The sequence below is a fragment of the Rhea americana genome, unplaced genomic scaffold (assembly GCF_003343005.1).
Source record: "Rhea americana isolate MKP2758 unplaced genomic scaffold, rheAme1 scaffold_32, whole genome shotgun sequence".
In the NCBI taxonomy this organism is placed as follows: domain Eukaryota; kingdom Metazoa; phylum Chordata; class Aves; order Rheiformes; family Rheidae; genus Rhea; species Rhea americana.
The window spans coordinates 5196698-5222882 of record NW_028186446.1 but is presented as its reverse complement, the minus strand read 5'-3'; the positions used below and the strand labels follow the sequence as shown (position 1 = coordinate 5222882).

Below are 26185 nucleotides of genomic sequence, written 5' to 3'. Positions count from 1 at the left end.
ATGCTTGATGTACAGCAGTCTCCTAATGTCATGAAGGCATTGTATTGTCGGTAGCACACAGTCTATACTGCATCTAAGTCTCTCAGCCTGGCCATTAGAGCTCTGGAGAGCATTTTGGGGGGACAAAGTAAAGTAAGGGATCTGTATCAAGCCATGGCAACTTCGTTCGGAATTTAAAATGATCTGAATATGCCTTGTTGCTTCTGCTGGCATTTAGGAAGTCTGTTGCTAAAATATTTTTGACTAAAATGCCTTGGGTTTAAACGTTGCAAATTAATTTAGAATCTTGAGAATGAGTTTTTTAAGTCATTTTTGCATTTCTTGTATACTACAAAAACGAGGAATGACTTTAAAATGGGTAGAGGTATAAGATTTGGTGAAGGTTAATTCATCAGTTATATTTAAAATAGATCATTTAGAGATAATGGCTACAGCTTGTCAGGCAAAATCAATCGGATAAAGTATCCGATTAATTCAAGCAGTCTTCTAACTTGCCAACTTTTGGCAAATAGCTGAATGTGAATGCAGCTGTCTTGCCTGTGGGATGCCTGTTAACGTCATTGTTTTGTACAGAAAAATCTTCCATGTATCAGTTTGAAAATGTAGGGTCTAATGATAAAGTCAGTTTACCTCAGTTTTTTTGATAGCCTCAGTGCTGTATCTAAGTTATACAAGGCAACGAAAATCATATAAAACAATTTGTCAAAGATGCAGTATGTAAACATTCATGTTTTGTTTCTTAGGCAACAAGTTCATCTGAAGATTCACAGAGATAACTTCATATGTAGGAAATATTTATGGTAGAAATTTTGAAATTCTGGCATCCATCATGATTTTCCTCTTCCTGACAAGAGCTTTTTCGTATTTCTTGTTTGTTCATCTTTTCAACAAAATGCTTGATTAGGAAAGCTATTACAGATTATTTCAGAAGTGGTGGAAAAAAAAAAAGAGGATGATAGGTCTGAAAAGAAGCTATTCATGAATGTAGTAGAAAAGTCATGCCTCTCTAATTTCAGTACAGCAAATGACATTTTTTTTAACATGTTATTTCACACTGACAAATCCAAGATAGTTCTGCAAGATAATTGTATTATATACTAAATCATATTTGTTGAATGTTTTGTGTCCTCCTGTCAGTCTCTTCACACACTTACATGTTTGTAAAATATATGCATGTCTCTGTATACATACTTCATTTTACCTGGGTACAGTATGAAAGAAAAAAATGTGTTTCTTCTTTCCCATCTTCTAGCTCTGCTGCTTGTAGCCTAGAAGACAGTCAAGATTTTTCCAGGCTCAGGCATCTGTCATAATAAAAATATTATCAAACAAGTGTAGCTAATACACTTGGGTAATTATACTTAGAACTAAAGAATATAGAAGAAATAGACATATGTTTACAGGTTATCTCTTGTCCATACCTAGTGCCAAAGCTAAGCTTTGCATTTCTACAATGCTGAGTATATTTGAAATGAGTGAGATTTTTTTTAATGATCAGCACAGATAATCAGTAGTTGTTTACAGTTTAATAAGCACCCATTCAGCTAGTAAAGGTCAAGGCCTTTTTTGGTTCAGACATGTAGCAATCTTTCCCATATCTTTTGTCCTTACAGAAAAGATTATTCAAGTGCTCCTTTAAAAATAGTTTCATGACATGTCATACAATGTATCTGAAAAGTAGCAATTATTTATAACTGTCTTGGATAAAATAAATAAGTCTATTCTTTGTGCAGTTTCATATACTGTGGCCTTTCCATGCTAATACTTACTGCTTATTTTGCTGAACCACTGACTTCACCCCGGTTTAGCAGCACTAAAGGCAGTTTCATTGCATTAGTATCTATATGACATAAAACAGAACACCACCACTGAACATTTTTATTCATTATTAGTGGGCCATTTTGAAGTTTGAAAGAAGATATTCAGTTCCTCAAAATATGAACTCCAGACCTCCGGACTGCTACAGAACTTTTTGGTCTCTCATCAAGTCTACATTCACTTGTATGTCTCACCAATTCAGTTAATCTCACACCTCTGTAACGCAGCATCATATCCTCTCTATTGCTTTGCAATGCCAGGTGGCAGACCCAGCTGCATGGTAATATCTTTTATATGCTGTCCATATGCATCTGATTCTGGTGGCCACCAAGCAGGAGAGTGGCTGTGGCATTGCGCAGCATCTGGAGAGAGCGCTGTGAAGTGGAGCTTTGCCTTCCAAAACATGCTTAGAAGCAGCAGGCTAGTTGGTAACCAGTCCTCCATCATAGATTAAGAACTCCCAATACATCTGTCATCGTATGATCTGCCAGGACTGTCTTGGGCATCCATGTTTGAGAAATGCTGTAACTGGGTAGTTAAGTACTGCCTTTAAGTACTTCTCACTTTCCTGTAAAGTATGTCTGAAAAATGTTTAAATATTATTTCATTTTATTAAGTATTAGGCTAGATTTCTGCTACTAAATAATGATTAGAAGCAGGAACATACTTAAAAATATATTAATTATCCCTAATACTGTTATAGCAAGTCAAAGGTTTACATTAACAAGATGTGGAGCTAAAAATCATTTATTGTTAAAAAGCAAAGCAATTTTTACTTGATTACTTTGATTTGCCTTGTCTGAAGCAGAGTAACATCATTCAAGAAATCCACAGAACTTTTCATACCTTTAGTTTAGCTGTTATTCAGCAAGGCTTTTGACACTGTCTCCCGTAACATCCTCCTAGATAAGCTCAGAAAGTGTGGGTTAGATGAGTGGACAGTGAGGTGGATTGAGAACTGGCTGAAAGGCAGAGCTCAGAGGGTTGTCATCAGTGGCGCGGAGCCTASTTGGAGGCCTGTGGCTTGTGGTGTCCCCCAGGGCTCAGGACTGGCTCCCATCCTGTTCAACTTGTTCATCAGTGACCTGGGTGAGGGGACAGAGTGCCTCCTCAGCAAGTTTGCTGATGATACCAAGCTGGGAGGAGTGGCTGACACACCCGAGGGCTGTGCTGCCATTCAGAGAGACCTGGACAGGCTGGACACTGGGCAGAGAGGAACCTCATGAGGTTCAACAAGGGCAAGTGCAGGGTCCTGCACCTAGGGAAAGATAACCCCCGGCACCAGTACAGGCTGGGGGCTGACCTTCTGGAGAGCAGCTCTGCAGAGAAGGACCTGGGAGTGCTGGTGGATGACAGATTGCTGGCTCACGGTCAATGTGCCCTCGTGGCCAAGAAGGCCAATGGTCTCCTGAGCTGCATTAGGAAGAGTGTTGCCAGCAGGTCGAGGGAGGTGATCCTGCCCCTCTACTCAGCCCTGGGGAGGCCTCATCTTGAGTGCTGTGTCCAGTTCTGGGCTCCCCAGTACAAAAGAGACATGGAGCTACTGGAAAGAGTCCAGCGTAGGGCTACGAGGATGATCAGAGGGCTGGAGCACCTGCCCTATGAGGAACGGCTGTGAGAGCTGGGCCTCTTCAGCCTGGGGAAGAGAAGACCGAGGGGGGATCTTATCAATGTGTACAAGTACCTGAAGGGAGGGTGTCAAGGGGACAGGGACAAACTCTTTTCAGTTGCCCCGTATGACAGGACAAGAGGCAATGGGCAGAAATTGAAGCACAGGAAGTTCTGCCTGAAYGTGAGGGGGAATTTCTTCCCTGTGAGAGTGACGGAGCCCTGGACCAGGTTGCCCAGAGAGGTGGTGGAGTCTCCTTCTCTGGAGATCTTCAAGGCCCGCCTGCATGCAACCCTGTCTACCATTTTCTATGGGAGGTTGGACTAGATGATCTCCAGAGGTCCCTTCCAACCTTACTGATTCTATGATTCTATGGCTTTTCTTTTTGCTAGCTTTCTGTACTTAAGTCTTTTACTTACTCTTTTAGTGAGATACTGTCGTTTGTTTTTTGGAGACTGCTGTTTGTATTAGCAACAACAATCATATAGGAGGCCACCTAAGCTTTCTTAATGAGACAAGAAACAGAAAATATGAGTCTCTTCCTCCTACAAGCTGCAGTTTGGGAAGAGGCAAGTGTCTCTCTTTTAGAACCAGAGCTATAAATTAATGTTCTGCAAATTTAATTAATTAATTGTATGTGATAACTTCAAAAGAATGCAGAAGCTTTTCCCATGGAGTTTTTGTAACTTTCCTTAAATGTTTTATGGCTGAATTAAGTATGTGGTACGCTTTGATTTAAGTTTTTGTTTCACTTTACAATGCACATAACATGTTGTGGTTGATAAAGCTGAAGAATGCTTTAAAGTGAATGGGCCTCAGTAAACTTCTAAGGAAAAACAAAGCACAGCTGGTATGGCACTTTTTTTTCTTGTCTTTTAAATCTAGTGAAAGATAGAGGACAATGCTGACTTTGGCTAAATTTTTATTTTTGTAAATTTAACAACCTCCTAGCAAGATTTTGATTTGAATTGGGTTTCACCTTTGAGGTTTGACAGTTAACAGGAAAAGTTTTCTGAGTAGTATCTTATATTTGAGAAAGCAGATAGAGATAAGGTACAGCAGAAGCAGGGTAAGTACATTCTGTACATAGAAACATTAAGCTTTTCTTTTAAAAATGACTGATGGCCATAACTAGGTCATCATTTGGGGGGAATGAGGCTTGTTTAATGACACATACTATATGATTTATATTCTTATGAAAGACAACTTTACATTCAATAGTAATAAAAAACAGCTCTGGGGAAAAAGAAGCAAACATTCTAACACAAAAAATCTTCATACATTTTGGGTTTCTCTCTGAAAAGGAAATAAGAATATCATGACTTTTCTGGAAAACAGAGGATTTTCAGGAATGAACATGTACGCAATGCCGTTTATTTTTTACATTTTTGACCTAATTTTTTCTGCTTAGTTTTATGAAGCTACAGTACCTAATTAGGGTCAACAATTTAAAACACGTATATCTACTTTCAGCTAGTGTTTGAATTTGGAACATGCATAAGTCTATTCACAAAACTTTTATTCACAAATGCTTGCTTGATTACAATTTAATTTTTTTAAAAAGCTTGTTCTATAGAACAGCACAAGTAAGGTTCAGTAAGAATTTTTATATTCAAGGTAATTTCAAAGTCTCTTAATGAGAGATGGAATACTCATATGTAGATAATATACAAGCAGAAAAATATGGATCTAGATTATAAAGTTGAGGCATAAAATCAGGAACTGCACATGATCTGCATGACTGAGGTAACCAGTCATAAAGGAAGTTGTGAATAGGAAGTACTTATAATTATTATTTCAGAAATGACATTAGATTTGTTTCTTCAAACTCTTAGACCAGCTACTCAAAATAAAGAACCTAAAGAATTCTAAAGAATTCTAGAAACCACAGTATATTCATAGAAAGACTGAAAACAACACATTCTTAAAAGCCACTGCTTTAGTTAGGGCCTCTCTGGAAAATTGCTTATGCATAGTAAGATTTTGAATTAAAATTTAAAGTTGTATGAACAGCTATATAATCAAATTTTTAAGGAAATAGTTAAGTTTGAATATAAGTATTCAAAGCAGTTATTCCCTTAAACCATCTTGGCATAATCTTCTTATGAAAAATTCATCCTTGCATATTTTCCTAAAAATGTGTCCCAAAAGGAACTGCTAAGGGATGCTGCTACTTCTCTGATGACTTATTAATTCTTTCCTTATTTATCTGGCAAGTTGCATTTTTCCTAGGAGATTGAAAAATCCAATTTCCTTATAAGGAAATTTAGTTCCTATGCACTACAGCTAGCTTAAAAATACAAAATATCAATAATATCTGTCAAAATGTCTGTACAACTATTGCTGCTAATTTTTACCTTAAAAAGAAAAATATTATATTTGTGACATTAGTAATTATTATAGCTTCCGGTGAAATACCCTAGCCTTTCTGTTCCTTACATTATGTATGAACTTTCTTAAAAGTATTATTTATATTGACACTAATTGGTACTCATCATAACAGAAGCTATTTTGAAGGGAGTGGAGGGAAGGAAGATTATTATGTATATTCCAGGCTTAAAACAGTACAGTTTTAATATGTAAAAATATTAAGCTCAGCTGAAATGGCATTTTTCTTCCCATTACTTTAACTGAAAAATAAAAGTGTTAGAGAGAAAAGAATTTGCATGCAGTGTGAGACAAAGAACATAATTTTAAAGAAGCTACTTTGAAAATCAGATTTTCTTTCTAGCTGTGGAGATAATGATATTATTGCCAGAACTTTGTTTTTAATAAATTTCACATTACTTGTAGCACCTTGATTGTTAAAGATAAAAGCAATGCTCACTAATAGACATATGAAGCTTGAAATACACAGTCTTTAAAACAAGTCAAATAGTTTCAGTTTCCAAATTTTGCATGTTGTCTGGTAGTGTGGGGTTTTTTCTCCCTTTAATCTTCAAATATCTTCACTTCAGCAAGGATGTAGACATTCAACAGAACAGAATTTTCCTACTACTCTACAATCTTTTTTTGATAAGAAATAATAATACCTACATCCATACATACTGATAATAGCTGCTGCTTAAAGGTACACTAGTTGCTGGAGAAAAAAAATCACTAATGTTTTTATCATGGTTAAAAAAGAGCTTTGGGGGGAAAAAATGGTTAGTTGGACTCCCATCTGCATTTAAGGCAGCACATGAATTAGCATACCTCTAGCATATGGATGAACTTGAGCAAGAACAAATGATTTGGAATAGGAAGCATTCCACAGAATTATTGTCTTTGGAAAGTTCTGTTCAAAGTTGTTGGAAATAGATGCAAAACAGAATGTCCATTTTGAAGAAAGAACATGCGATTTGGAAGACACTGCAAACACAACAAAAGTTTGGTTTATTTTTTCAGCTGAGAGATGAGCTTGTATCATTCAAATTCTCGTTTTTAAAAAGGAATAGGTTGCAACACGATTTCATAGGTTTAGTTTCAACAGTTGCAGCCAATGTGATCAGTGGCTTTTGCTGTATCTAGGGTAGCCTACTTATAAATGTTACTGCTAGGTACTTCTTCAAGTTTGCAGGTCTTTTTCATTCATTCTGTGGGGAGAAATAATACATCACAGTCCAGGAGACATCTCATGCTGCCTTTTCCATAAAAGAGATGAGAAATGGGAATTTGAGCAGCTAATATTTAGTGCACAGCCTCGCCACTGTTGCCACCATGTGTCTGTGTGAGTGAATGAGTGCGATACGGGTGGGGAGTGGGTGTAGGAGGGAAGCGTTATGGCAAAGCATGAACCTGCTGCTGTGCTCGTGGGAGCAGCAGCAGACTGTGTCCAGCAGCAGCTGTGCTGCAGTTGGGTTCTGCGTGTGTGTCATTTCTAGCAGTAGTAGGGGAGAAGGCCCCTCCTGTGCTTGTGCTTCCTGGCAGAGCCCATAGCTTCTCAGGCTGGAGTCCAGAAGATCCAACTCTTTCAGTTATCAAAGCCAGATTATCCTGCCAGTGTGTGAATGGGGTGGGAGGAAGGATAATCATGCTAGCATGTTTTAAACAAATCTTACGGAGTATTAAAATGAATAGTTGGAGAGATTCTAAGTGGCAAAGGATACAGGAGGAGAGAGTCAAGGCAACTGCTGTATCATTTTTGGACTTCCTCTTTTTTATGCAGAAGCCAGTTCACCCAAGGTGCATAATAGTGCCTTACCCAAAGCCTGCTGAGCTGAAATGAAATGACTTCAGTAGGCTTTTGCTCAGGCTAAGAAAGCTGCATGATTGCAATAAACTGTAACGGGTCAATTTTCCAACCTATCAGGCTGAAAGTGCCATTCTGAAAATCTGGGGCTATTGCTTTCTCACTGAGGCACCCCTGCCTTGAAGTCCAACGCTAACCAGACTGTTTCCAGGCCTTGAAATTGCAAGAAGGTGTATCAGTGAGCTCTACTAGTTACACTGGCAGCTATGGAAAAAGTTGGTGGTGAGTTAGGGAAGCCTTAGACTCTGAGGCAAAGCTTAACTTCCGTTGATGCCTGGAGTTCTGTGACATGTTGACATTAACAAAATTTGGTAGTCTGAATTATTACCTTTGGAAATGAAATGGAAACATTTAAGTCAGAAAAATCATTTTGAAAATATTGGTGTTATTGTATATTATATTCCAAAAAATTATATCAAATATTTCTTTACATAGATCCCTGACATCTTATCTAAATGAAAGCAACTCAGAAAGTCCTTAAATTGAAGTAATTCACCTAAAGGAGAACAGTACTTGCAATGGAGAGTTTGTCAACAGAGTTAAAGAGAAGATAGATRCTAGCTCTGGTTGTATTATTCTTGGCCTTCCCTAAATTTCCTGCTGATGGGAAACACTTAATAAAATTTGTTTTTGATAAGCAGATTTTGAAAGGACAACTTGTTCAGTGCCAAGTTAATCCCACAGAGGAACTGGAAGTCTGGAAGATCTGTCATTTGAGCAATTTTTTTGTCTATTAGATTAGTTTCATAATAAACATAAGAGGAAAACAACATCTATGAACAAAAAGAGTCAGTTTCTAATCTGCTTTATATCAGTAAAAAAAAAAGTGCATCCTTTTAAGATAATCTGGGCATACACCAATTTGAATCAGGACTCTGGTCCAAAACCTTCAGGAAAATAAATACTATTTTGRAAGCTAAACAATATTTTCTATCTAGGAATATGGTAAACTTCATTGCAACATCCTGTATTTTGTCAACAACTGCTGCTACATGCACTGAATCTACATTCCAGGGATGTAGATGTTGGCATAAAGTGTCTATACTCTTCAAAGCTGTACTATGGCCCACTTCTCACTTGAATTTTCTGAAGCAAAAGTCAAATTTCTTGCCCCCCCAATACAAATACCTGCCAGAGAATAAATACATTTTGATAAAAAAAACTTTTTAATAATCACATTTCATGGGTACATTTTTTACAGGACTAATCTGAATAGTGATATACACAGCTTTGCTGCAGCCTCTGACCTGGCTCAGCTCAAGAGGTAGCATATAAGGAGACAGACCAAACTACTTCTAATGGGGAATTCAGAGCTCTCTTTTATTGTGTGCTGAGAGCCTTCTTTATTCTTTCCCTATCCCCTCATTTTACAGCTCCACTAAATAATAAATACAGATTTTCTCTCTTACGTTGATGGTAAACTGCTSTCATTGTTGAAACTCATTTTTAATTATGGCATTAGTAGAATGAGAATTTCATCTTGGAATTATAAATTAAATACCATTTTGTCATTATTTCTTATTTTTCCCCAGAGGTTCTCATGGAGAACGTGTTGTTTACACYAACCCTTTAGCTAAGGGTTAGCTAAGCTCCCAAAGATGTTCTGTAAGCTCTCATTTATGACTTAAAGCTAGTGCATTTACTTATTCATTGCAAAAAACTAGCTGGTTTTGAAGATCTTTTTCTTCTAGTTTTTGATTTAGTTGAAAAAAGAATTTCCCAAGTCCTTTTTGTAAGGAATTCAAAGTAGTCTCTGATTTGCAGATCTTTGTTGTTARAACATTCTAGAAATAATACAAAAATACATTTGAAACATATTATTGTTAAGGTGAAGAGATGGAATTTTTTCAGAGTTATTGCATATTTTCTTCATTTGTTATAGTACTTAAAGCATMCAGTTTCCAGCTAACCCTAAAGCTTTGAAGAAATTGCTAGTACATACGTCTGCTCATATTCCTATGTACATTTAGCAYGTATTTAAGCACACAAGTATGCACAATGATACCATGCTTAAGACACTTTTCTAGTGCTTTTTAGAGTCCGAGAGCAAATGCAAGTGGAGAATACTGTAATAGTTAAACTGGAATTTATAAATAGAGCAAAATTCTTCACTGCAGTGGTCATACACTGTGTGAAGTGCATGGTTGGAGAGTATGTACTTGTGATTATTCCAGTATGGCTCATTGGATCTGTTCTGATTTGCAGAAATCATATGACCTTAAAGTTGTGACTTGTTGGAAATCATCACCATATTAGCTAAATGAAGTTTTAATCTGAAAATTACTTGGGTTAAATTAGACCTTCATGACGCTGAGTCAGTGGTTTTAGAGTGTATCATCAAACATACCAAAGTGTGTATTCAAAGTAGGGGTCTATGACAGYTTCTCCAGGCAATACAATTCAGATCTTTAAGGTTTTGTTAGAAGCACACTAAAGGTTCAAGAAAATTAGGAGCTGCAAACAAAGATAGCTGTATAAAGAACTGTCATGATATGCATACCATTCCATTGTTACGGGAAAAATATTTAGGTCAATGTCTCAACCATAAATATTACTAAATTTCTGAAGGCTGATCATTTCTAAAAAGAGAGGAAGACAAGAAAGCACATGCCAAATTACCAGATAAAGTAATTGGATTTAGAAGGATTGGCAAGGAACAAAYATATTTTGATCTTTTTTGATGCTTATAAAGCTATGTAGCTTTATAACGTTATTGTCTATCCCAACCACTTGTGTGGCAAGGGTATTGACCCTGTTACTAATCTAAACATTTAACCTTAAGTCAGATTTTTTTTGACTGTAAATACATATTTCTGTGGTCCTAAATGAGGCTGTGGACAGATACTCTGGGGGAATTTGATTAATGTTCCATTTTACTTAGTTGTCTCTTACCATGTTTTTTTCTTTAGGGTGAGCAGGGTCCCATAGGTCCCTATGGCCCYCCAGGATTCCCTGGTGTTGGATATCCAGGACCTAAGGTAACTCTCAGTAATATATCTGTTAAAATTCTAACTCTATGCAGTCTTTTTTTTTGATGAAAATTCTTACTTGCTGTTTCATCAAACTCAAACTCTTATAATCCAAATGTAAAATGGATAATATTGACAGGTTTGAGTATTTGAATGGGATGGAGAAAATAGAGCTGCCTTTCCAGCAACTCCAAGTTTTGATTATGAAGCCAGTGGAGCAGTAGAAGTCAGAGATAATGCCGTTTAAATGAGAGTGAAATATGGGAGACAAGTTTCAAGTACTAGTAGATGCTTACACTAATGAGTAAATGTACTTAAAAGCATAGCAATATATCTCAGGCACTATGATATACAATCAAGTGACAGATCTGCCTTACTATTTCTTGACTGAGGGACAGAGTGTAAGGGGGAATGCAGTCTTGCTGATTTGGAGAAATCATGGCTGCCTATGTTGGCGTGCGAAATCTTCCTTTGGGGGTCTTCAAAGGCATCTGTATAGGAACCATGATTACATAGTTTAGGAGAGCTTTGTTAGAAGCCTGCAGCTTAGACTCAAACAAGAGGTCTAAATTAAGCAGAACCAGATCTYGCCCAAATTAGTCTGGTTGTTAAGTTTTTAGAGTTCATTTATGCCAAATATCTTCCCTGCTTTTTTGAGTCAAATGCCAGTGTCTAAAATAATCCCACTTTTCTACTTTTACTAATTTCTACATTCATTGGACACTTGCATGTTTTCTGTGCAGTGGAGGCAAGCCCTGGAACATAGCCAGGGATCATATAGCTCAGAAGCAGTGAAAGGGGCTCTACAGGATCATTCCAAGAGGGAAAATAAAYGTATATGAAGGAGGAATTTCACTCCTCAATACGGTTTCTGTACTACTGTGAGGAGAGATAAAACTGCTTTATACTCTTATCCTTGAAGCACATATCATCTGTACACTGGAGTAATGCTGAAGGTTGTAACATCTTGTAGGTAGGAGACACAGAAACTGTCTAGTGCCTGGTGTTCCCACGCAGTTAAATGTCCTACTGAAGCAGGCTTGAGTACACTTTGAGTACCCAGACTGAGGCTAAGGGGAGGATCCCTTATAACTGAGCATCCGTGCTTCATRGTTGATTTGTACTGCAACCAAATTTAGACTGACTTCCCTCCTCCTTGTCACCTCCTAGGGCCTGTGCTCTAAGCAGCTGCCCCAGTGCAAAGAGATAACACCCTTTTGCTGTTGGCTTGAAGGCTGGAATGCAACCTGTCGCTCCAGGTGTTAAAGTTTGGAATGTTTCTAAATTATCATTTCTATTTGTTTTACATCAAGAGATGCTACCTACATGATTGATTTCAGAGTTGTCTGGTGACATGATTAACTCATTTTTATATATAAATGTTGTATTTTTCAAAAGCATTGTGTTGAATTAGGACTGAAATTTCTAATATTCTTTTTCACAAGGGAGCTCAAGGCCTAAAAGGGGAAACTGGAATCCCAGGTCCCCCRGGAATTGGTGAGCCAGGATTACCGGTAAGTCAGTGATATATGTATTGGAAGGAGAAATAATAAAATAAGTCTTAGTGATCGTAATTTATTGACAGGACCTGTATTGGCTGTTGATTCCATAAACAACTCAATACCTAGTCTGGAGCAGCAGAAATATGTTTGGATGTGCCAGCGCAATATTGCAATACTAATTGCATGTGGCTTACCAGAGTAGGGAAATAGAGTCATTTCCAAACATTCTTTTTTTTGGGGGGGGGTGGGGCAGAGAGGGCAGGGGAAGGTAGGAGTTTACTTGGTCCATGAAAGCAAGATATTTATTAATAGGTGTACCGGTACTTGTTTGAGTTAAGGACAGTCTCTTTAAAATTATCTAAAATCAAATTTTAAGAAGATGAAAATTTAAAGGCCTTGGTATTCTTCAACTTTTTTGTGTGATTTTATTAGCATCAGAAACAAAAACCCAAATTTACCAACATACTTTTTATTTATGCTCTTAATTTTATCTTTATGTTTTGAATTAAAATTAGATACCTTTAACAAGCTTTTTTGTAGCTTTCAGAAACTTTTCTCTCCTCTGATAGCTTTCTTGGAAACAATGTTCTTAATTTGTAGCAAAAGGATGTCTTCTTTTTTTTTTCATCATTGAGTTTATCCTCACTGGCCACTATTTCTTCTGGCTAGACACAATTTAAAATGTGTATTTTTGCTGTGTATTTCATTAAAAATCACAAAGACATTATTAATTAAGGAGCCACACATGTGGACTGGTTAAAAAAAAAAAAAAAAAAAAAGCAATTAAAGGAGCCACATTTCATTCTAAAAATTTTTTTAAAGTCACCTTGTGACTGAGGAGAGAGTTTTTCTCACCAAAAAATGTAGAAACTTTACATTTTACCAAAATTATCCTTAAAAACTCTTCTGTAACTTCAGATAATGAAAGATAGCTGAATTCTCTGGAAGAATAGAAGGCATCATGGATATTTATTGAAGCCAAATTGACATTCTCTAATTTTACATGTTTTGCAATTGAAAAAAATTGTTTCACTATTTCTTCCATACTGAAATGTTACATGTTGTTTTACAACTCTCTTACATTGTGAGTTATGCTGTTTTTTAAGATAAAAGTATATTCAAATTAATTACTTAAATGATTTTAGGTATGTGAAATTTTAGGCAATAAAATTTGCAAGAGTAAAAGTATTTATTTAAATTAATTCAAAGTCTTATTTGGATTTTAAGGATACAATCTTTTGGCATTAATTATGTTATTCTCACTGTTGCAGTGTTAGCTTGTTGTAATCTGAATCCTCCAATTAAGGGTTGTTGTACTTTGTTTTAATTGTCTAGACTCCACCAGCTGTTGTAGAAGTGTTGTTTACTGTAGTTTTCAGTGTCATGAGGGATGCAAGGAGCTATGCTAGGAAGTTAGGCAAAATGCAGTAAGAAATGTAATTGCTGATGGAGACTGAAGATATTTTTATTTTCTTACAGGGACCACCTGGCCCTGATGGTCTGCCAGGTGAGAAAGGACTACCAGGAGAGGGCATTCAAGGCCAGAAGGTAGTTTTACAATAATTATTTTTCTTTTTTTTAACTTTATGGGGCAAATTTGCAATTGTATCTAAGTTAGTTAAGAGACCTGATTATTTCACTGGTAAAAAATATCAGCTAATGGATTGTGGTCATCTGAATCATTATGCTCTGTTGAGCATATCCCTCTCAGTTGAAGAATTCTATCAAACTAATTACCAACAAGTTGTACAATCTCTCTAGCAGTAAGAAATTAATGGAATTCCTATTTCTATATTTACTGAGAGATGTTATTTTTGTAGCATTAATGAGGTAAGTTGTCTTCTGAAAAACTATTTAGCTATTTATCTTCTGTATTGGAAGAAAGGATGCAAGAAATATTTTCACTCTATCTTGCCATTTTKGGGAAGCTGAAGCATGGACTGTATGAGTCTCTATGGACTGCTCCATCCTTAAATGCAATCACTTGATTAATATATGAGAACATACTTTTTTTTAAAAAAATGCATACAGATAAGCAAAGATTTGTGAGTAAATCACAACTGTGCTTCCTATCAAAACATAATCCTCTTATTTAGTGGTTTCAAGATTCTCTAGAGCCTTGAACTACTAAGCAAAGATGTTAAGCACACCCTTGCACCAGAAGGTTCTCAGATGCCCCATCTGTTTTCATATTGAACACATTATTGCATTTTTAGAATGTACCTTCCTACTTCTTACTATTTTATTTTCTTCTTTCTTTTGTTTAAAGTCCTCTGAAAAAAAATAGTTCAAAAACTCAGTAAATGCAGATGTAGTATGTTATGAATTGTAACTGAATTGCTTTCCCTAATAATAATAATTCCATTGATTATCTTGTTTGCTTGCAAAGGAATACTTTTTTTCCTCCTCATTGTGGTGACCAGTTTGTTTATGATGGTTTCATTTATAAGCTCCTAAAACAGTTATACAGCTGCCACATCTTTCTAGGGTGAAAAAGGCTCTGAAGGTATTGCTGGTCCACCTGGACTGCCAGGGCAACCAATCAAAGGTGATAAGGTGAGGCACAGAGCGCTTTTCTGAACATGTATATAGGAAAACTAATGATGAATTATTCACACAGTATTACAACAATATTTAAATATATTCTAGCTGGAATCATGAGAAACTGCTCTACACCATTTTGTGTAGCTTCACAGACTGCACTCATCTGTCCAAATATCTAGTATTAACTGAGAACACCAAGGACTATGTTGTATGAAGCTGGGACAATGATGGAAAAATGGACTTTTTCTTCCTAAATCTATCCCATAAGTATTCCTTCTAAATATATCATATTTTTATTAAAAAGAAAAAAACCTACTTGTTTCATCTAGCCTAATGGATGGCTGGCAAGTGAGTAATCTAGCTTCTGTAATTTATTAGTTTTTTGGCATCCACTCCTTGAAAGTATAGTCCACAGCAATTTTGATTCCTGTTGCTTGGGAAGATTCCAACCTGTATCTTGTACATCCCCAGACAATGGCTGGTGAAAAATGCCCAAATGTCCCATAGGGCAGAGGCAGTGATCCAGATCTTCCTTCCCAGGGTTTAATGCTGTAGTCCTAGTCCTATTTCCTATTGTTTTCTTGCCCTCCTGTCCCACAGTTCCTGTTCCTCACTGCACAGCGTACAACTTCAGCAGGAGCAGAGGATAGCACTCCCTTCCAAGGTAGCCAACAACTTAGTCAGCAGGGCATTCTTCTCAGATGAGGGGAGTTCAATTTGAGCTTACTCATCTTGYTCTCCAAACAAATAGTCTCTAAGATCTTCAGAGCAAGCTAGATGCTGTGGTTTGGTCTGATTTGGTCCACCTGCGAGAAGCATGATCAGTGAGCACCTACCTGCCTTGCTCAAGGCCTTAGATACAGGAATATCTTTTATCTGCACAGGAAAGAGCTGTCTTACTCTCAGATCTGTGTAGGAAAAGATCAGTCAGGATCAAGTCTGTAAGTACTCAGGAACATTACAGTAAATAAGCATTCTGGGATAAGTGGAACTGATACAATTTTGTTTCCCTGGGAACTGGTGTCATACATCCATGACACCTTCATAGATCTGTGACCCTTTCAATACCCTTATGACCTCCCCGCCATAATACCTCCATTCCCTCCCCAGGTGCTCTACAGTACCTCCAATTTCCTTTCCCTGTACAAATACACATAAAATACTTAGCCCTCCTCACCCTTCAGTGTGCTTAGCTTCTCTTCTATATGCAGCTAACCATTTTCATACTTACAGGAACCTACAGTCTTTGAGGTCTTCACCTTTCCAGCTCTTCTCCTTGACAGTGGCAGATAATTTCAGAAGTTTTTAGAAGTRACAAAAACACAGATAGACAGAAAATACAATGTTATAAGCTTTATTTCATTGAAAAGTAGGCTAAAAACTAAGGCCATGCCTGGAGTGTAGTCTAGCAGAAGTTTTCAATATCACAGTCTTGAGTGCAGGTGGCTGAATTTTGTCTGAGTCCTGCTTTAGGGTCTTAAATCCTTTCCTTAGTTCCAGAAGTAGCACATAGTAGACAGAGGTTAGAGCTAATTTGGTTGTTTAGCCCTCTAGAGTGAAGATTGCTAACAYAGTTGCTTAGTCTTCTTTCTGAGAGACATACTTCACATTGATGTCTTACTTATCCATTATATTTCCTTAGGCTGGGACTTAAAAATGCTGTGTATTGCTGCTATTCTTGTTCTAATAGTTATTTTTTTTAATAATAACTTTTATTATTTTTTAAAACAGTTAAAGTGAGTGTGTGTGTATATATATRTGTRTATTTGCAATACTCRTAGACATAAATTTATATAATAAATATATATCTGATGTCTCAGAATAATTTAAAMTCATCTTCCCAGCAATTTTTCATGTAACTCTTTTACATTGTCTTTATGAACCTTATTCACAATAGTCTGTGACTAAGTCAACTTTTTTTTGTGAGGGCTTGGCAAATATTTTTCAAAAATGCTTTACATTTTAYACTTACAAGTTTTTCTTCTGGGTGTTAAGCAAGAAATTGTGTATAYTTCAGTATGAGAAAATCTTTACCTTAAATCTAGGTATTTAAAGATAAACCACAAATCCTTTTACTAATAGTGTTAGAGCTGTRATAGTCTAAAGTTGTAAATAAGGTGTAGAAAGGTATATTTTTTTTATTGTATCATCTACCCCATGTAGACTTTTAGTTATTCAAAATTCATTTAAATCAAATTGAAGCAGCAAACTTCAGGATAAGACAGCTTGAGAACTATTACTCTGTGTTTCATTTAAACATGTTAATTAGCTAACATGGATTATTGCAATTTAGCTTTCTGGGATACTTACAATATTTTTAACGTAGGGTGAACAAGGCCAAGTGGGACCACAGGGCCCAGCAGGACCGCCAGGAATAGGCAATCCAGGAAGCCGGGTAAGTCTGAGTCAAGGACAGACATTCAGCAGCAGATACGAGGAAGCTGGCTGGTAGGAGCTGATCCAGACATTTGTCTATTCCATTTTTAAGTAGCAGGGAGCTCATAAACTGCCTAGCTCTAGTGTGAAATCTACCCTGCATTTTGTCTAGTTCTTTGATAAAGTGACCCAACCRAGACTGAGCACAGTATTTCCCTTGAAGTCTCACCCTCATCTGATAGATGAGGATAATTTGTCTTATATAAGTCAATTCTGGTTATTACATCTCAGAATTAAATGTTTTCTTTCTTTATTGGCAATAGCAGCAACATGTGATAAATAGCATCAGCTAGACTGCAGACTGCATCTCCTRTGCATGAGAACTAGTCTTAATTCTGATCTTGTTCCTCTGTTTCTACAGCCCTAAGGGGTGAAGAAGGCATGGCCCTACTGCTCTCCTAAAGGAAAATAGTTTTGCTACTAATTTCAAAAGAAAAAGAAACAAGGCCTGTACTCTGAAGATATAACAAACATTTGCATACATTTTGGGGGGTTTTAATTTGGTCAAAGCTCTAATTCTGGTGTGGAGATATTAAAAAGTTTCACAGCGATTTTCATTTTGATAAGTATCAAACCAGTCTTTAGCCAAAGCTTGCTGACATAAATGATCCCAACTAATCTGAATGGTATTAGAATCAAGCAAATAGAAATTGGGTCTAGTCTACACAATAATTTGCATAGGAATAAATCAGGTGCCCCCAAATGGATGATGAATTTCAAGAGTGGAAGCGTATGTTGCATTAACTCCTTTATTTTGTTTTTTAGGGTATACAGGGTCCACAAGGAAACCCTGGGGCAAAAGGATCTAAAGGTTTTGGTCTGCCGGGTCCAAAGGTAATGGTTCAGACATGATTTTTTAAAAAATGGTGAAAAGCAACAAGCAGTAGCAAGCAGCAAGAAACAATGTATCTTTGCCAGGCTCTTCAAGAGCATGTTTGGTGAGGTAAAAATGTAACTGGTCATTGGAAATAGCAATTCAGCTTTGATCTTTGAGGGGAAAGCTCCAGTATTATCAAGGTATTCCCCAAATTCTGTTTATGGCTTCTTATGGGCTTATTACAGCCTATAAGCTTTGTGAATGTGGATTTTAAGTTCTGACTGGACACAAATTTACAACCAAAATGTCTTTCAGACACGTTCATATCAAGTGAGTTTAGTAATATAAACATATTATATTTAAGTTCAGAACAGAAATTCTAATTTTCTTTATTTGGACTCACCTTTCTTTCAGTGACAAGAGAGTCTTAAATATAATGGTATTGAATGAAAAATATAAAATGTATTTAAGAGAGAGAGAGTTAAAACACAAATGAGAAAGTTGGAATGATTCACACAGATCTTTTACCCATCGCAAATTTAAATAAGGTAGATGAAATCCTACAAGTTATTGTGGTTTTGAAAGAATGAATTTTTACAGTGGAAAACTACTCAGCTGAAAATCTAACCGTCTCTAAAGCAATTAGTGAAATTGTACAAGTAGTGAATGAGTTTAACTATGTTCCTTTACTGAACAAAAGATTTTTTTCTCATTAGGGTCAACCAGGTGAACCTGGACAAAAAGGAGAACCAGGACTCCCAGGGATTGGAGTACGAGGAATCAAGGTAAGCCTATTTTTTAACTGCTACTGCTTCTAGTTCTTTCCAGGATTACTGATAGACTAAATAGAAGGGAGGGAATTGTATAAATTGACTATGATCAAAATAAAGAGGTACTTCCGTGACAGATATTGCTTTAACTTCACAATTGTATCCTTTAAGCATATATTGCTGTGTTAGGGCTCTCACCATCTCTCCTAAAATCATTATGGCAGCCAGAACAGGAACAGTTTGTCCCTGTGTTGTCTAAGCTGATGACGTATCTCCAAGACCTGGTAGAAAGGCTGCTGCTATCTCTGTTCCTTTGTACAGATTGGAACAAACCCAATCTGTCTGACAGTGAAGTTAGAAGAGCTGGTAATGAGTTACAGCTTTAACTGACTTTAGCTTTACTTTTAAAGGCTGTATACCAGGTCTTTGGCATTTCAGGTAGAATTTCAAAAAAAAAAAAAAATAAAATAAAGACACAGCCATTTTGAGTGATTTTTTTCCCCAGGATCATGTAAGAAGTACTTAGCAGGACTATTTCCTACAGATTGTGGCAAGGCCTTTCTTAAAAGTAATGCCTAGACCAGTTTATGCAGCAGGTGAGGTAGTAGTCCTGCAGTCAACACCTCGTTTATGGCACAAACACTTTACTAGTGTTATCCAAGTCATGCAATGAATACGACGAAAGATGAGTGGTCAGATAAACCAATGACTATAATGCAAATGCGTAAGGGAACTACTTAGGCTGAACAGGCAATTTAGATTGATCGTTCCTTGCAACTCAGATGTTTGACTTTACAAGTAAATGACATTTTTGTCATATTGTTCTTGCATATAGAAAAACAAACTGCATTTAATCATGTGTTTTTACTTGCCAAATAAATTTATGTTTATTTAATACAAAACCAAGAAAGAAATTTAAAACATATATTTTAGCTTGTATGATTAGAAAAAGTTACTGACTTTATAGCATATTCAACTTACCGAGAATAACAACAAAAATATTGTATGACATTAATATTCTAATTCATTGTACAGAATAGAAGAATTTACTGAGKTATGCAGATATAATTATCTATTCTTCTCTAAGGGAGATATAGGACTATCAGGACTCCCAGGAGAGAAAGGSGTGCAGGGAGACCCTGGCAAGGCAGGGAAAAAGGTAAGGCGATATAATYTACTGCAAGCATGTAAAAGCTGTAGATGAAAGAAAATCACACTAGCTGGATTGTGAGCTCCTGCTGAAGTTTGTCAGCCTGATACWGAAATTGTTGCAAGCAACTAAAACGTATGCTGGTCATTTCTAAAGGAAATTCTGAGATTTGAAGAGAAACTCTTTCATCACTGGGGAAAAAGAATAATGGTTTGAAAATGATAGTAATAAGTTTAGAGGAAAGCAAAGCAGAGTGCCCAAAACAGTCACTGCAGAATAAATTAGAAGGAGGCTTTCAAACCTGTTTTTGCAAAAGGACTGAGCTGCTTAGTGTACAAAAATCGGTTGTTTGGCTGATTCTTGAGAAYATGCTAAAATGCAGATGCCCTCCAAATTTTGTTGCAGCTCTTAAATGAGGGTGGCAGCTRCCCGACACTTTGAACTGATTAATTGAACATGTCTCAGTGTGCACAAAACAGCTTTTTCTACTCATATCTCTTTAATCAGAAAATGTCTGATTAGCTCTCATCTCATGTTAAGAATCCAGCTTCACATTTTGCTTCATTTTACTCAYACAATTTCTGCTACAAATGCAGTGCAAACACCAGCTTGACAAYTGCAGCCTGAGGTGATAAGTTTTCCATTTTGGATAAATATTTACCRTTTCTGTAGATACTTAAGTTTTATAATAAAATTGAAGTCACCTGTTACTAAAGTGCTCAGAAATGAAGATCCYGGCATATCATAAGTGATACAAATAAGTGTAGATGTTATGTTAAAATTAGAGCTGCCTCTTATATTTGAGGATGCTTTTTTTTTTTCCTCTCACATGTTACCGTCATTCTGAAGATCATCTTGGTGCTGCCGCCTTTTTGTCGTAACTCATTAAGAGTGAAAATGTTCGTACAGCTATCTCAGATATTCAAGGAAGTGCCTGCAGTGTTTGATGCCTGCAGTGAATAGTGAGCACAGAGATATGATTGCAGTTATTTGCARGTGGGAAGCTGGCTCACAGAAATGGCCTTCAGACTAATGCCTAACAAAAGCAGGTTCTGTAATATCATGTTCATCAACAGCTCAAATCAGAAATAGATTTTTAAAATTAATTATAATCTCTTTTTCAATTTCTGAATTACATACAAACATTCTGATATATGAATCTTGTTGATCTTATTCCTAAATATTTGATAGATAATTTTCCTATATATAGTATAATCTGTGCATTATTTRTGCAGTTATTTGTGAACTATTTGAAGTTATATCTGTGGCAAGATATATCTTGATATATATCAAGATRTATCTTGCAGCCTGGATTGGTTTTTGGCTACTGAGTTGCRTAAAGTTGATGCTTCTTAAAAATCATTTGTGTCAGAGCTGGTCGACATAGGATTCATTGTGATAACTTTGCAAACATTTTTCTTTCCCATGTCTGTATATGCATGGAATTCTTCCTACARAAGATTAATGCAAGTGCAATTGGTGCTACTACAAATGTTTGTAGAAACAAGGAATACGAATGCAGGAGGAGTGGTGGAGGAGGGATTAAAAAGATGGAAARTGGTGGTGTCTTTTTCATTCTCAGTATTTTCTTTTTTACAGAAAAAAAATCTGACCGATATTTTTAATGACTTTTTGGGAGAAGTATTGATGCAAGCTGTGGTTCTCAGAAGTCCATTTATTAACTGATTAAATAAAAATAATTAAATGAAAATTCATTAACCATTTAATCTCTATTAGGGGGAAAAGGGAGATCAGGGTCCAAGAGGCCCAGAAGGACCCCCTGGCAAAGGAGATGTAGGCCAAAAGGTATGGCTTAACATGCACACTTAGAAAATACTACTAACTTAGACCTATTTTATGAGAGTTCATWTTTTGGTCTTTTCATTCATTTTATCTTAAAGAAGTAATTATATTTTAACTGATGATTTAAAAGGGCTTGAGAGAGAGCAATACATTCCTTAGCCTGAACAAGTGCAGCAAAACCAGACTCTATATAAACATAGAGACAAAAGTTAATTGAATAATAGAGATTTTCTAAAAATTTAGTATAGAATTCTTCTTAAAGTTAGAAGGCAGATTACCTCTGTATGCAGATAGGGAGAGAAAGAAGAACAAAGGGAAATTAAGTAATTATTTACATGCCTGAATATGAAATTAAAAGTCTGGAAAGATGTATTAATAGAGAGACAGATGCTCTTCTGTCTCATCCGTTAAAAATTTACGACATTAGGTCATATGAATCTAAAACWGAGAGAGATTTCAGTTGGAGTGAAAATGAAACCTTTCTAGTTATGGGCTTTTTTGTGGTTGTCTTTTTTGTTTATTTGTATCTGCCAGGTGTGAATGAAACTTTGTTGTAATTTAAACAAAAACTTTATTTTGATCAGGGTGACCCAGGAGAAAAAGGATCCCAAGGACTAATTGGTTATAAAGGAGTACAAGGCCCAGTAGGACCAAAAGTAAGCTTGTTCTTTCAGGGCAGTCCTTCCATTTTTACTTGATATAGGACCTATGGGATTTCTATAACCTACAAATTCCTCAAGTGTATGATGCTTGGAGACTTAAACAGAAAAAAAGAAAAGCCAAAATATTTCTATCTTTTGCTCTGAATGATACATGCACCTGAGGAGAAAAGGGATAGGCAAACATATAATTGMAGACTTTATTGTTACATTTGAGCACCAAAAAGCTAAATTAAAGTTGTCCCAGTGTCTTTAACCATGACATTTTGCACAAATCCTGACTTTGAAATACTAACTTTCTATTAGRCCTTTTTGTATGTAGTAAGTATCAAGGTGAATGATAAGGAAATTCAGATCACATAAGCGTTCACATTATTCAGTTGGCTTTGTAAGCTCTACACAMAAAAAAATAAAGTTAAAAAGTGAAATATACAGTTCAACTAATAGTTATTTAAAACTTGAAACTTGGAAAATCTTCCACAAGAGCAGTAAATTGATACATGTTTTTCTCCAAAATATTGTCCATTTTTCCCTGAAATAGTTTAGCTATTCTATATTATTAAAGTGTTTTTTTTTTTTTTTTTTTCAAAACTTACTACTTGTGCTGGAAATGTAAGTGTATGTTTAAACCTAAATGATACTGTTTTGTAACAGGGTGAACCTGGAGAGAGAGGGCCACCTGGTGTTGCTGGATCATCTATTCAGGGGCCTGCTGGACCAAAGGTGATTATCTGATATGTGCTTGCTGAAGACCAGGGATAGAAAAAATTSTAATACACATTTCTGTCAAAGTTAAAAGAATATAAAGCAAAGGAGTTAAATTTTCTTTTGGTTGAAACAAAGATGAATTTTAGGGGTAAGGAGGGTTGGAAAATACCAGAAACCAAGTGTTTGGAGGCTATTGAACACAGTGCTAGATTTAGTGTATGTTATTACCTCCTGAAACCATTTATTAAGGGAGGGAGGAAAAAAAAAAAAAAAAAAAGATATCCTTATACGTTGTATTTTTATTGTGTAATCACTTTCAAGCCTTCTGTTTTCAAATTCACTTACCTATTTTTTTATAAAGACTAAAATTTTCATAACTGTTCAAGTAAGGCCTTGCAGGAATGTTTCTGGGCATAGTTCCAGGGAGTTATATGATGAACTACAGGATTTTTTTGGTGAAGACTGTATATCCCTTGCAAGTGAACAATCGGCCCGTAGATACTACTATAAATGAAATCTCGTATACCAGATAACTAGAACTATATCCTCCTCATTGCGTTTATGGAGAAAAGCTAACTGAAGTGAGTGGGAGTTGTCATGTAAAACAAGCAGATTCAGCAACAATAAAACTAACTTTGACAATTTTAGAAGCTTGAAAATTCACCACCACACCATTTTTATTTTACAAAGAGTATAGTTGCTAATTTTACAATATAGCAGGTAATTTGAACATAATTGACACTGTTAAGTTTTAGTGATAAGTTTTCAGGGTATAGAAATCCCTAATTCACATCCTATCACTCAGAAGTCATTTCACCCCCATTTTTCTTCTTCCTTAAAGATATACTATACCCACACAYGTACACGTATAGGTATGATATATTCAGTGTACTGAATATATCTGCTTGGTGACAGGGTATCGGAAACAGGTAGGACATGGCTTGAACTTGTTTCTGTATGGAGGAATGAAAAGGGGAATGGAGGAAACTAGAGGTACACATGCAGTAAAAACAAAATCACAGAGAAGGAAGAAAGGAAAGGAGTGTGGCATTCTGTTCATATCTCTATTATTGGTTTAAAACCATTATAATGTACAAGATTGGCAGGTATGAAGGTGGATTTTAGAAGACTGGTCTCCCTTCTTAATATGATGCTGTTTTTCTGGATACTATGACTTTTTGGATAGGCAAGAAAGTCAATCAAGATTGTCCACTGATAAAATTCTTGCTGAAAAATAAGAGCTAAAAGTTGTATTGCCTTTTTCACTTCTGTTTTATTCACTTCATTACAATTCATTTCATTTTCATAGTACTTTAGCTGTGATACAAAATCTACTGGAGTTTGTAGGAGATTTTTTTAGATCAGGCCTTTTATGTGAATGGCCGATGAACAAGTTGAGTGGATAATTATGAAATCTAGGTTGATTTTTAGAAAATATATAATTGTTTGTCTCTTTACCTCCAGAATAATTTCTTCATTTAAGCAAGAATATCTGTTTTTTAACTATCACTCAATAATGTAACAGGCTACAGAGAGGCTCAGTTTTTGGAACGTCCTAGTATCTGCAGTAGTGAAGCCAGACATTATAAATTTCTAACATAGTGAATCAGCGTGTTGTTCAAACCTGAGAGCTGTCAGAGCCTGAGGTCTTTCTAGTTCATCTCTAAATATTTGGTGTAGCAGTGGGTGATTACTAGATGTCAAATTGCTAGACAGCCATGGTTGCATCCATCGGAAATTTATTTATTTTAAGCTACACCCACGCTTGGAGACCACAGTTTTATTTCCCTTGACAACCATTAAGCTATTAATAATATAAAGACRGTAACATTAGACAGCTGTTTGTTTCTCATATGCCTCTCTCTAATGGTCACAGCTGCTTTTGATAAAATATTTGATATTCATTCCCTAGTGAATGTTCCCTGAGATACAGACTTTTCATCTTATCAAGTTCCACTGAAAACTGAAAGCTTTTTTTTAGGATCCTAATGTAAAATAAAATATCTGTTGCCTTAGATTAAACACCAGAAGAAGCCAAATTTTGCTTTGTGAAGGGATAATATGAGGGAAAAATGAAATCTAAGCCTGATTGTTTTCCAGGAAAGGTGCTAGCAGAGCTAAGATCACCRGCAGCTGTAACGGATAATATTTGAAAAAAAAATGAGGTTTCTTCCTGAGCCTTCATAAAAACTAGTATATGGAGTTTACAGCTTTGAAGTGCTGAGCCAGTGCATTATTAGGCTCCRTCTGTCTGGGCCAGCACTTGTCACTGAATCATCTTTGCTGTCCTCTAGGTGCTCTGGCAGAAACAAGGTTGTGCCAGCGTTGCACCAACTTGTGCTCAGTTGTGCYCATGAAAGCAGGCAGAAGCCATGGGTGAATCTGGCCACTGAAACTGAATTGTGATGTTCAACCTTGAGTTGAAAACTAAAACTGTCAAGTTGTTCGTCCTTTTGACACTCTTGAGGAGAAGCAAAAGTATAAGAGAGGCTAGAATTAAGGTAGCAAAAACTTCTGCAAGTATCAATGACATAGTCGCTAGCTCAGAAATTGTCATGTCATTGCGAGAGAGAGTTGAATAATGTTTCTTTTCTGTAAAACTTTAGTTAAAACTCAAAATAACCAAAATGTTTTTTGGTTGATTTCTTTTTGGATAGGGAGAGCCAGGACCCAGGGGGCCACCAGGCGATGATGGACTTCCTGGAAATTCAATAATGGGACCAATGGTAGGAATTCTTCGAGACAAAAGATGGAACACAAACACAAGATGTATGCAACCCTTTTGCTAGACTGTAGAAACCACTTACATGACTTTGTCAGAAAAGTAACCGACCAGTTCTTCAACTTTTCCATCGTTGCAAGTTGAGCCAATTTAAAAAATATACTTCTGATCTTTTCAAATAAGAAACACAAAATGAATTAAATAACTAGTTCAGTGTACTTCTGAAACTTTGCTCAGGAGGTACTCTTCATTAGGAAGGTAGCTCTTCAAATTTATCTGTACTTTTCATTATCTCATATGGTGTTTGACACACATACTCTTTAGTGAGTATGAACTGAAAGATACTAGTAAATTTGACTATTGTGTTTCAGTCTTGCAAACCCTGGACATTCAAAAACATAGGTAAGACCCAACATGATGACTTTAAAATATATGTATTTTGAAAGT

General features: G+C 36.2%; 1 protein-coding gene across 7 annotated transcripts in view; it reads left to right on the top strand.

Moving 5' to 3' along the window:
* Positions 1-26185, top strand: part of COL28A1 (collagen type XXVIII alpha 1 chain) — a 73661-nt gene that overhangs the window by 15809 nt on the left and 31667 nt on the right. For 6 of the 7 annotated variants that reach the window (XM_085310534.1, XM_085310539.1, XM_085310537.1 and 3 more), the window contains 12 exons: positions 10568-10636; positions 12073-12141; positions 13609-13677; positions 14617-14685; positions 17000-17068; positions 17875-17943; positions 18643-18711; positions 19784-19855; positions 21584-21652; positions 22234-22305; positions 22963-23031; positions 25674-25742. In XM_085310534.1, the coding sequence (XP_085166660.1) occupies positions 10568-10636; positions 12073-12141; positions 13609-13677; positions 14617-14685; positions 17000-17068; positions 17875-17943; positions 18643-18711; positions 19784-19855; positions 21584-21652; positions 22234-22305; positions 22963-23031; positions 25674-25742 (834 nt within the window). The remainder of the gene's footprint in view (positions 1-10567; positions 10637-12072; positions 12142-13608; positions 13678-14616; positions 14686-16999; positions 17069-17874; positions 17944-18642; positions 18712-19783; positions 19856-21583; positions 21653-22233; positions 22306-22962; positions 23032-25673; positions 25743-26185) is intronic. The other variant, XM_085310538.1, reaches the window with a different exon arrangement.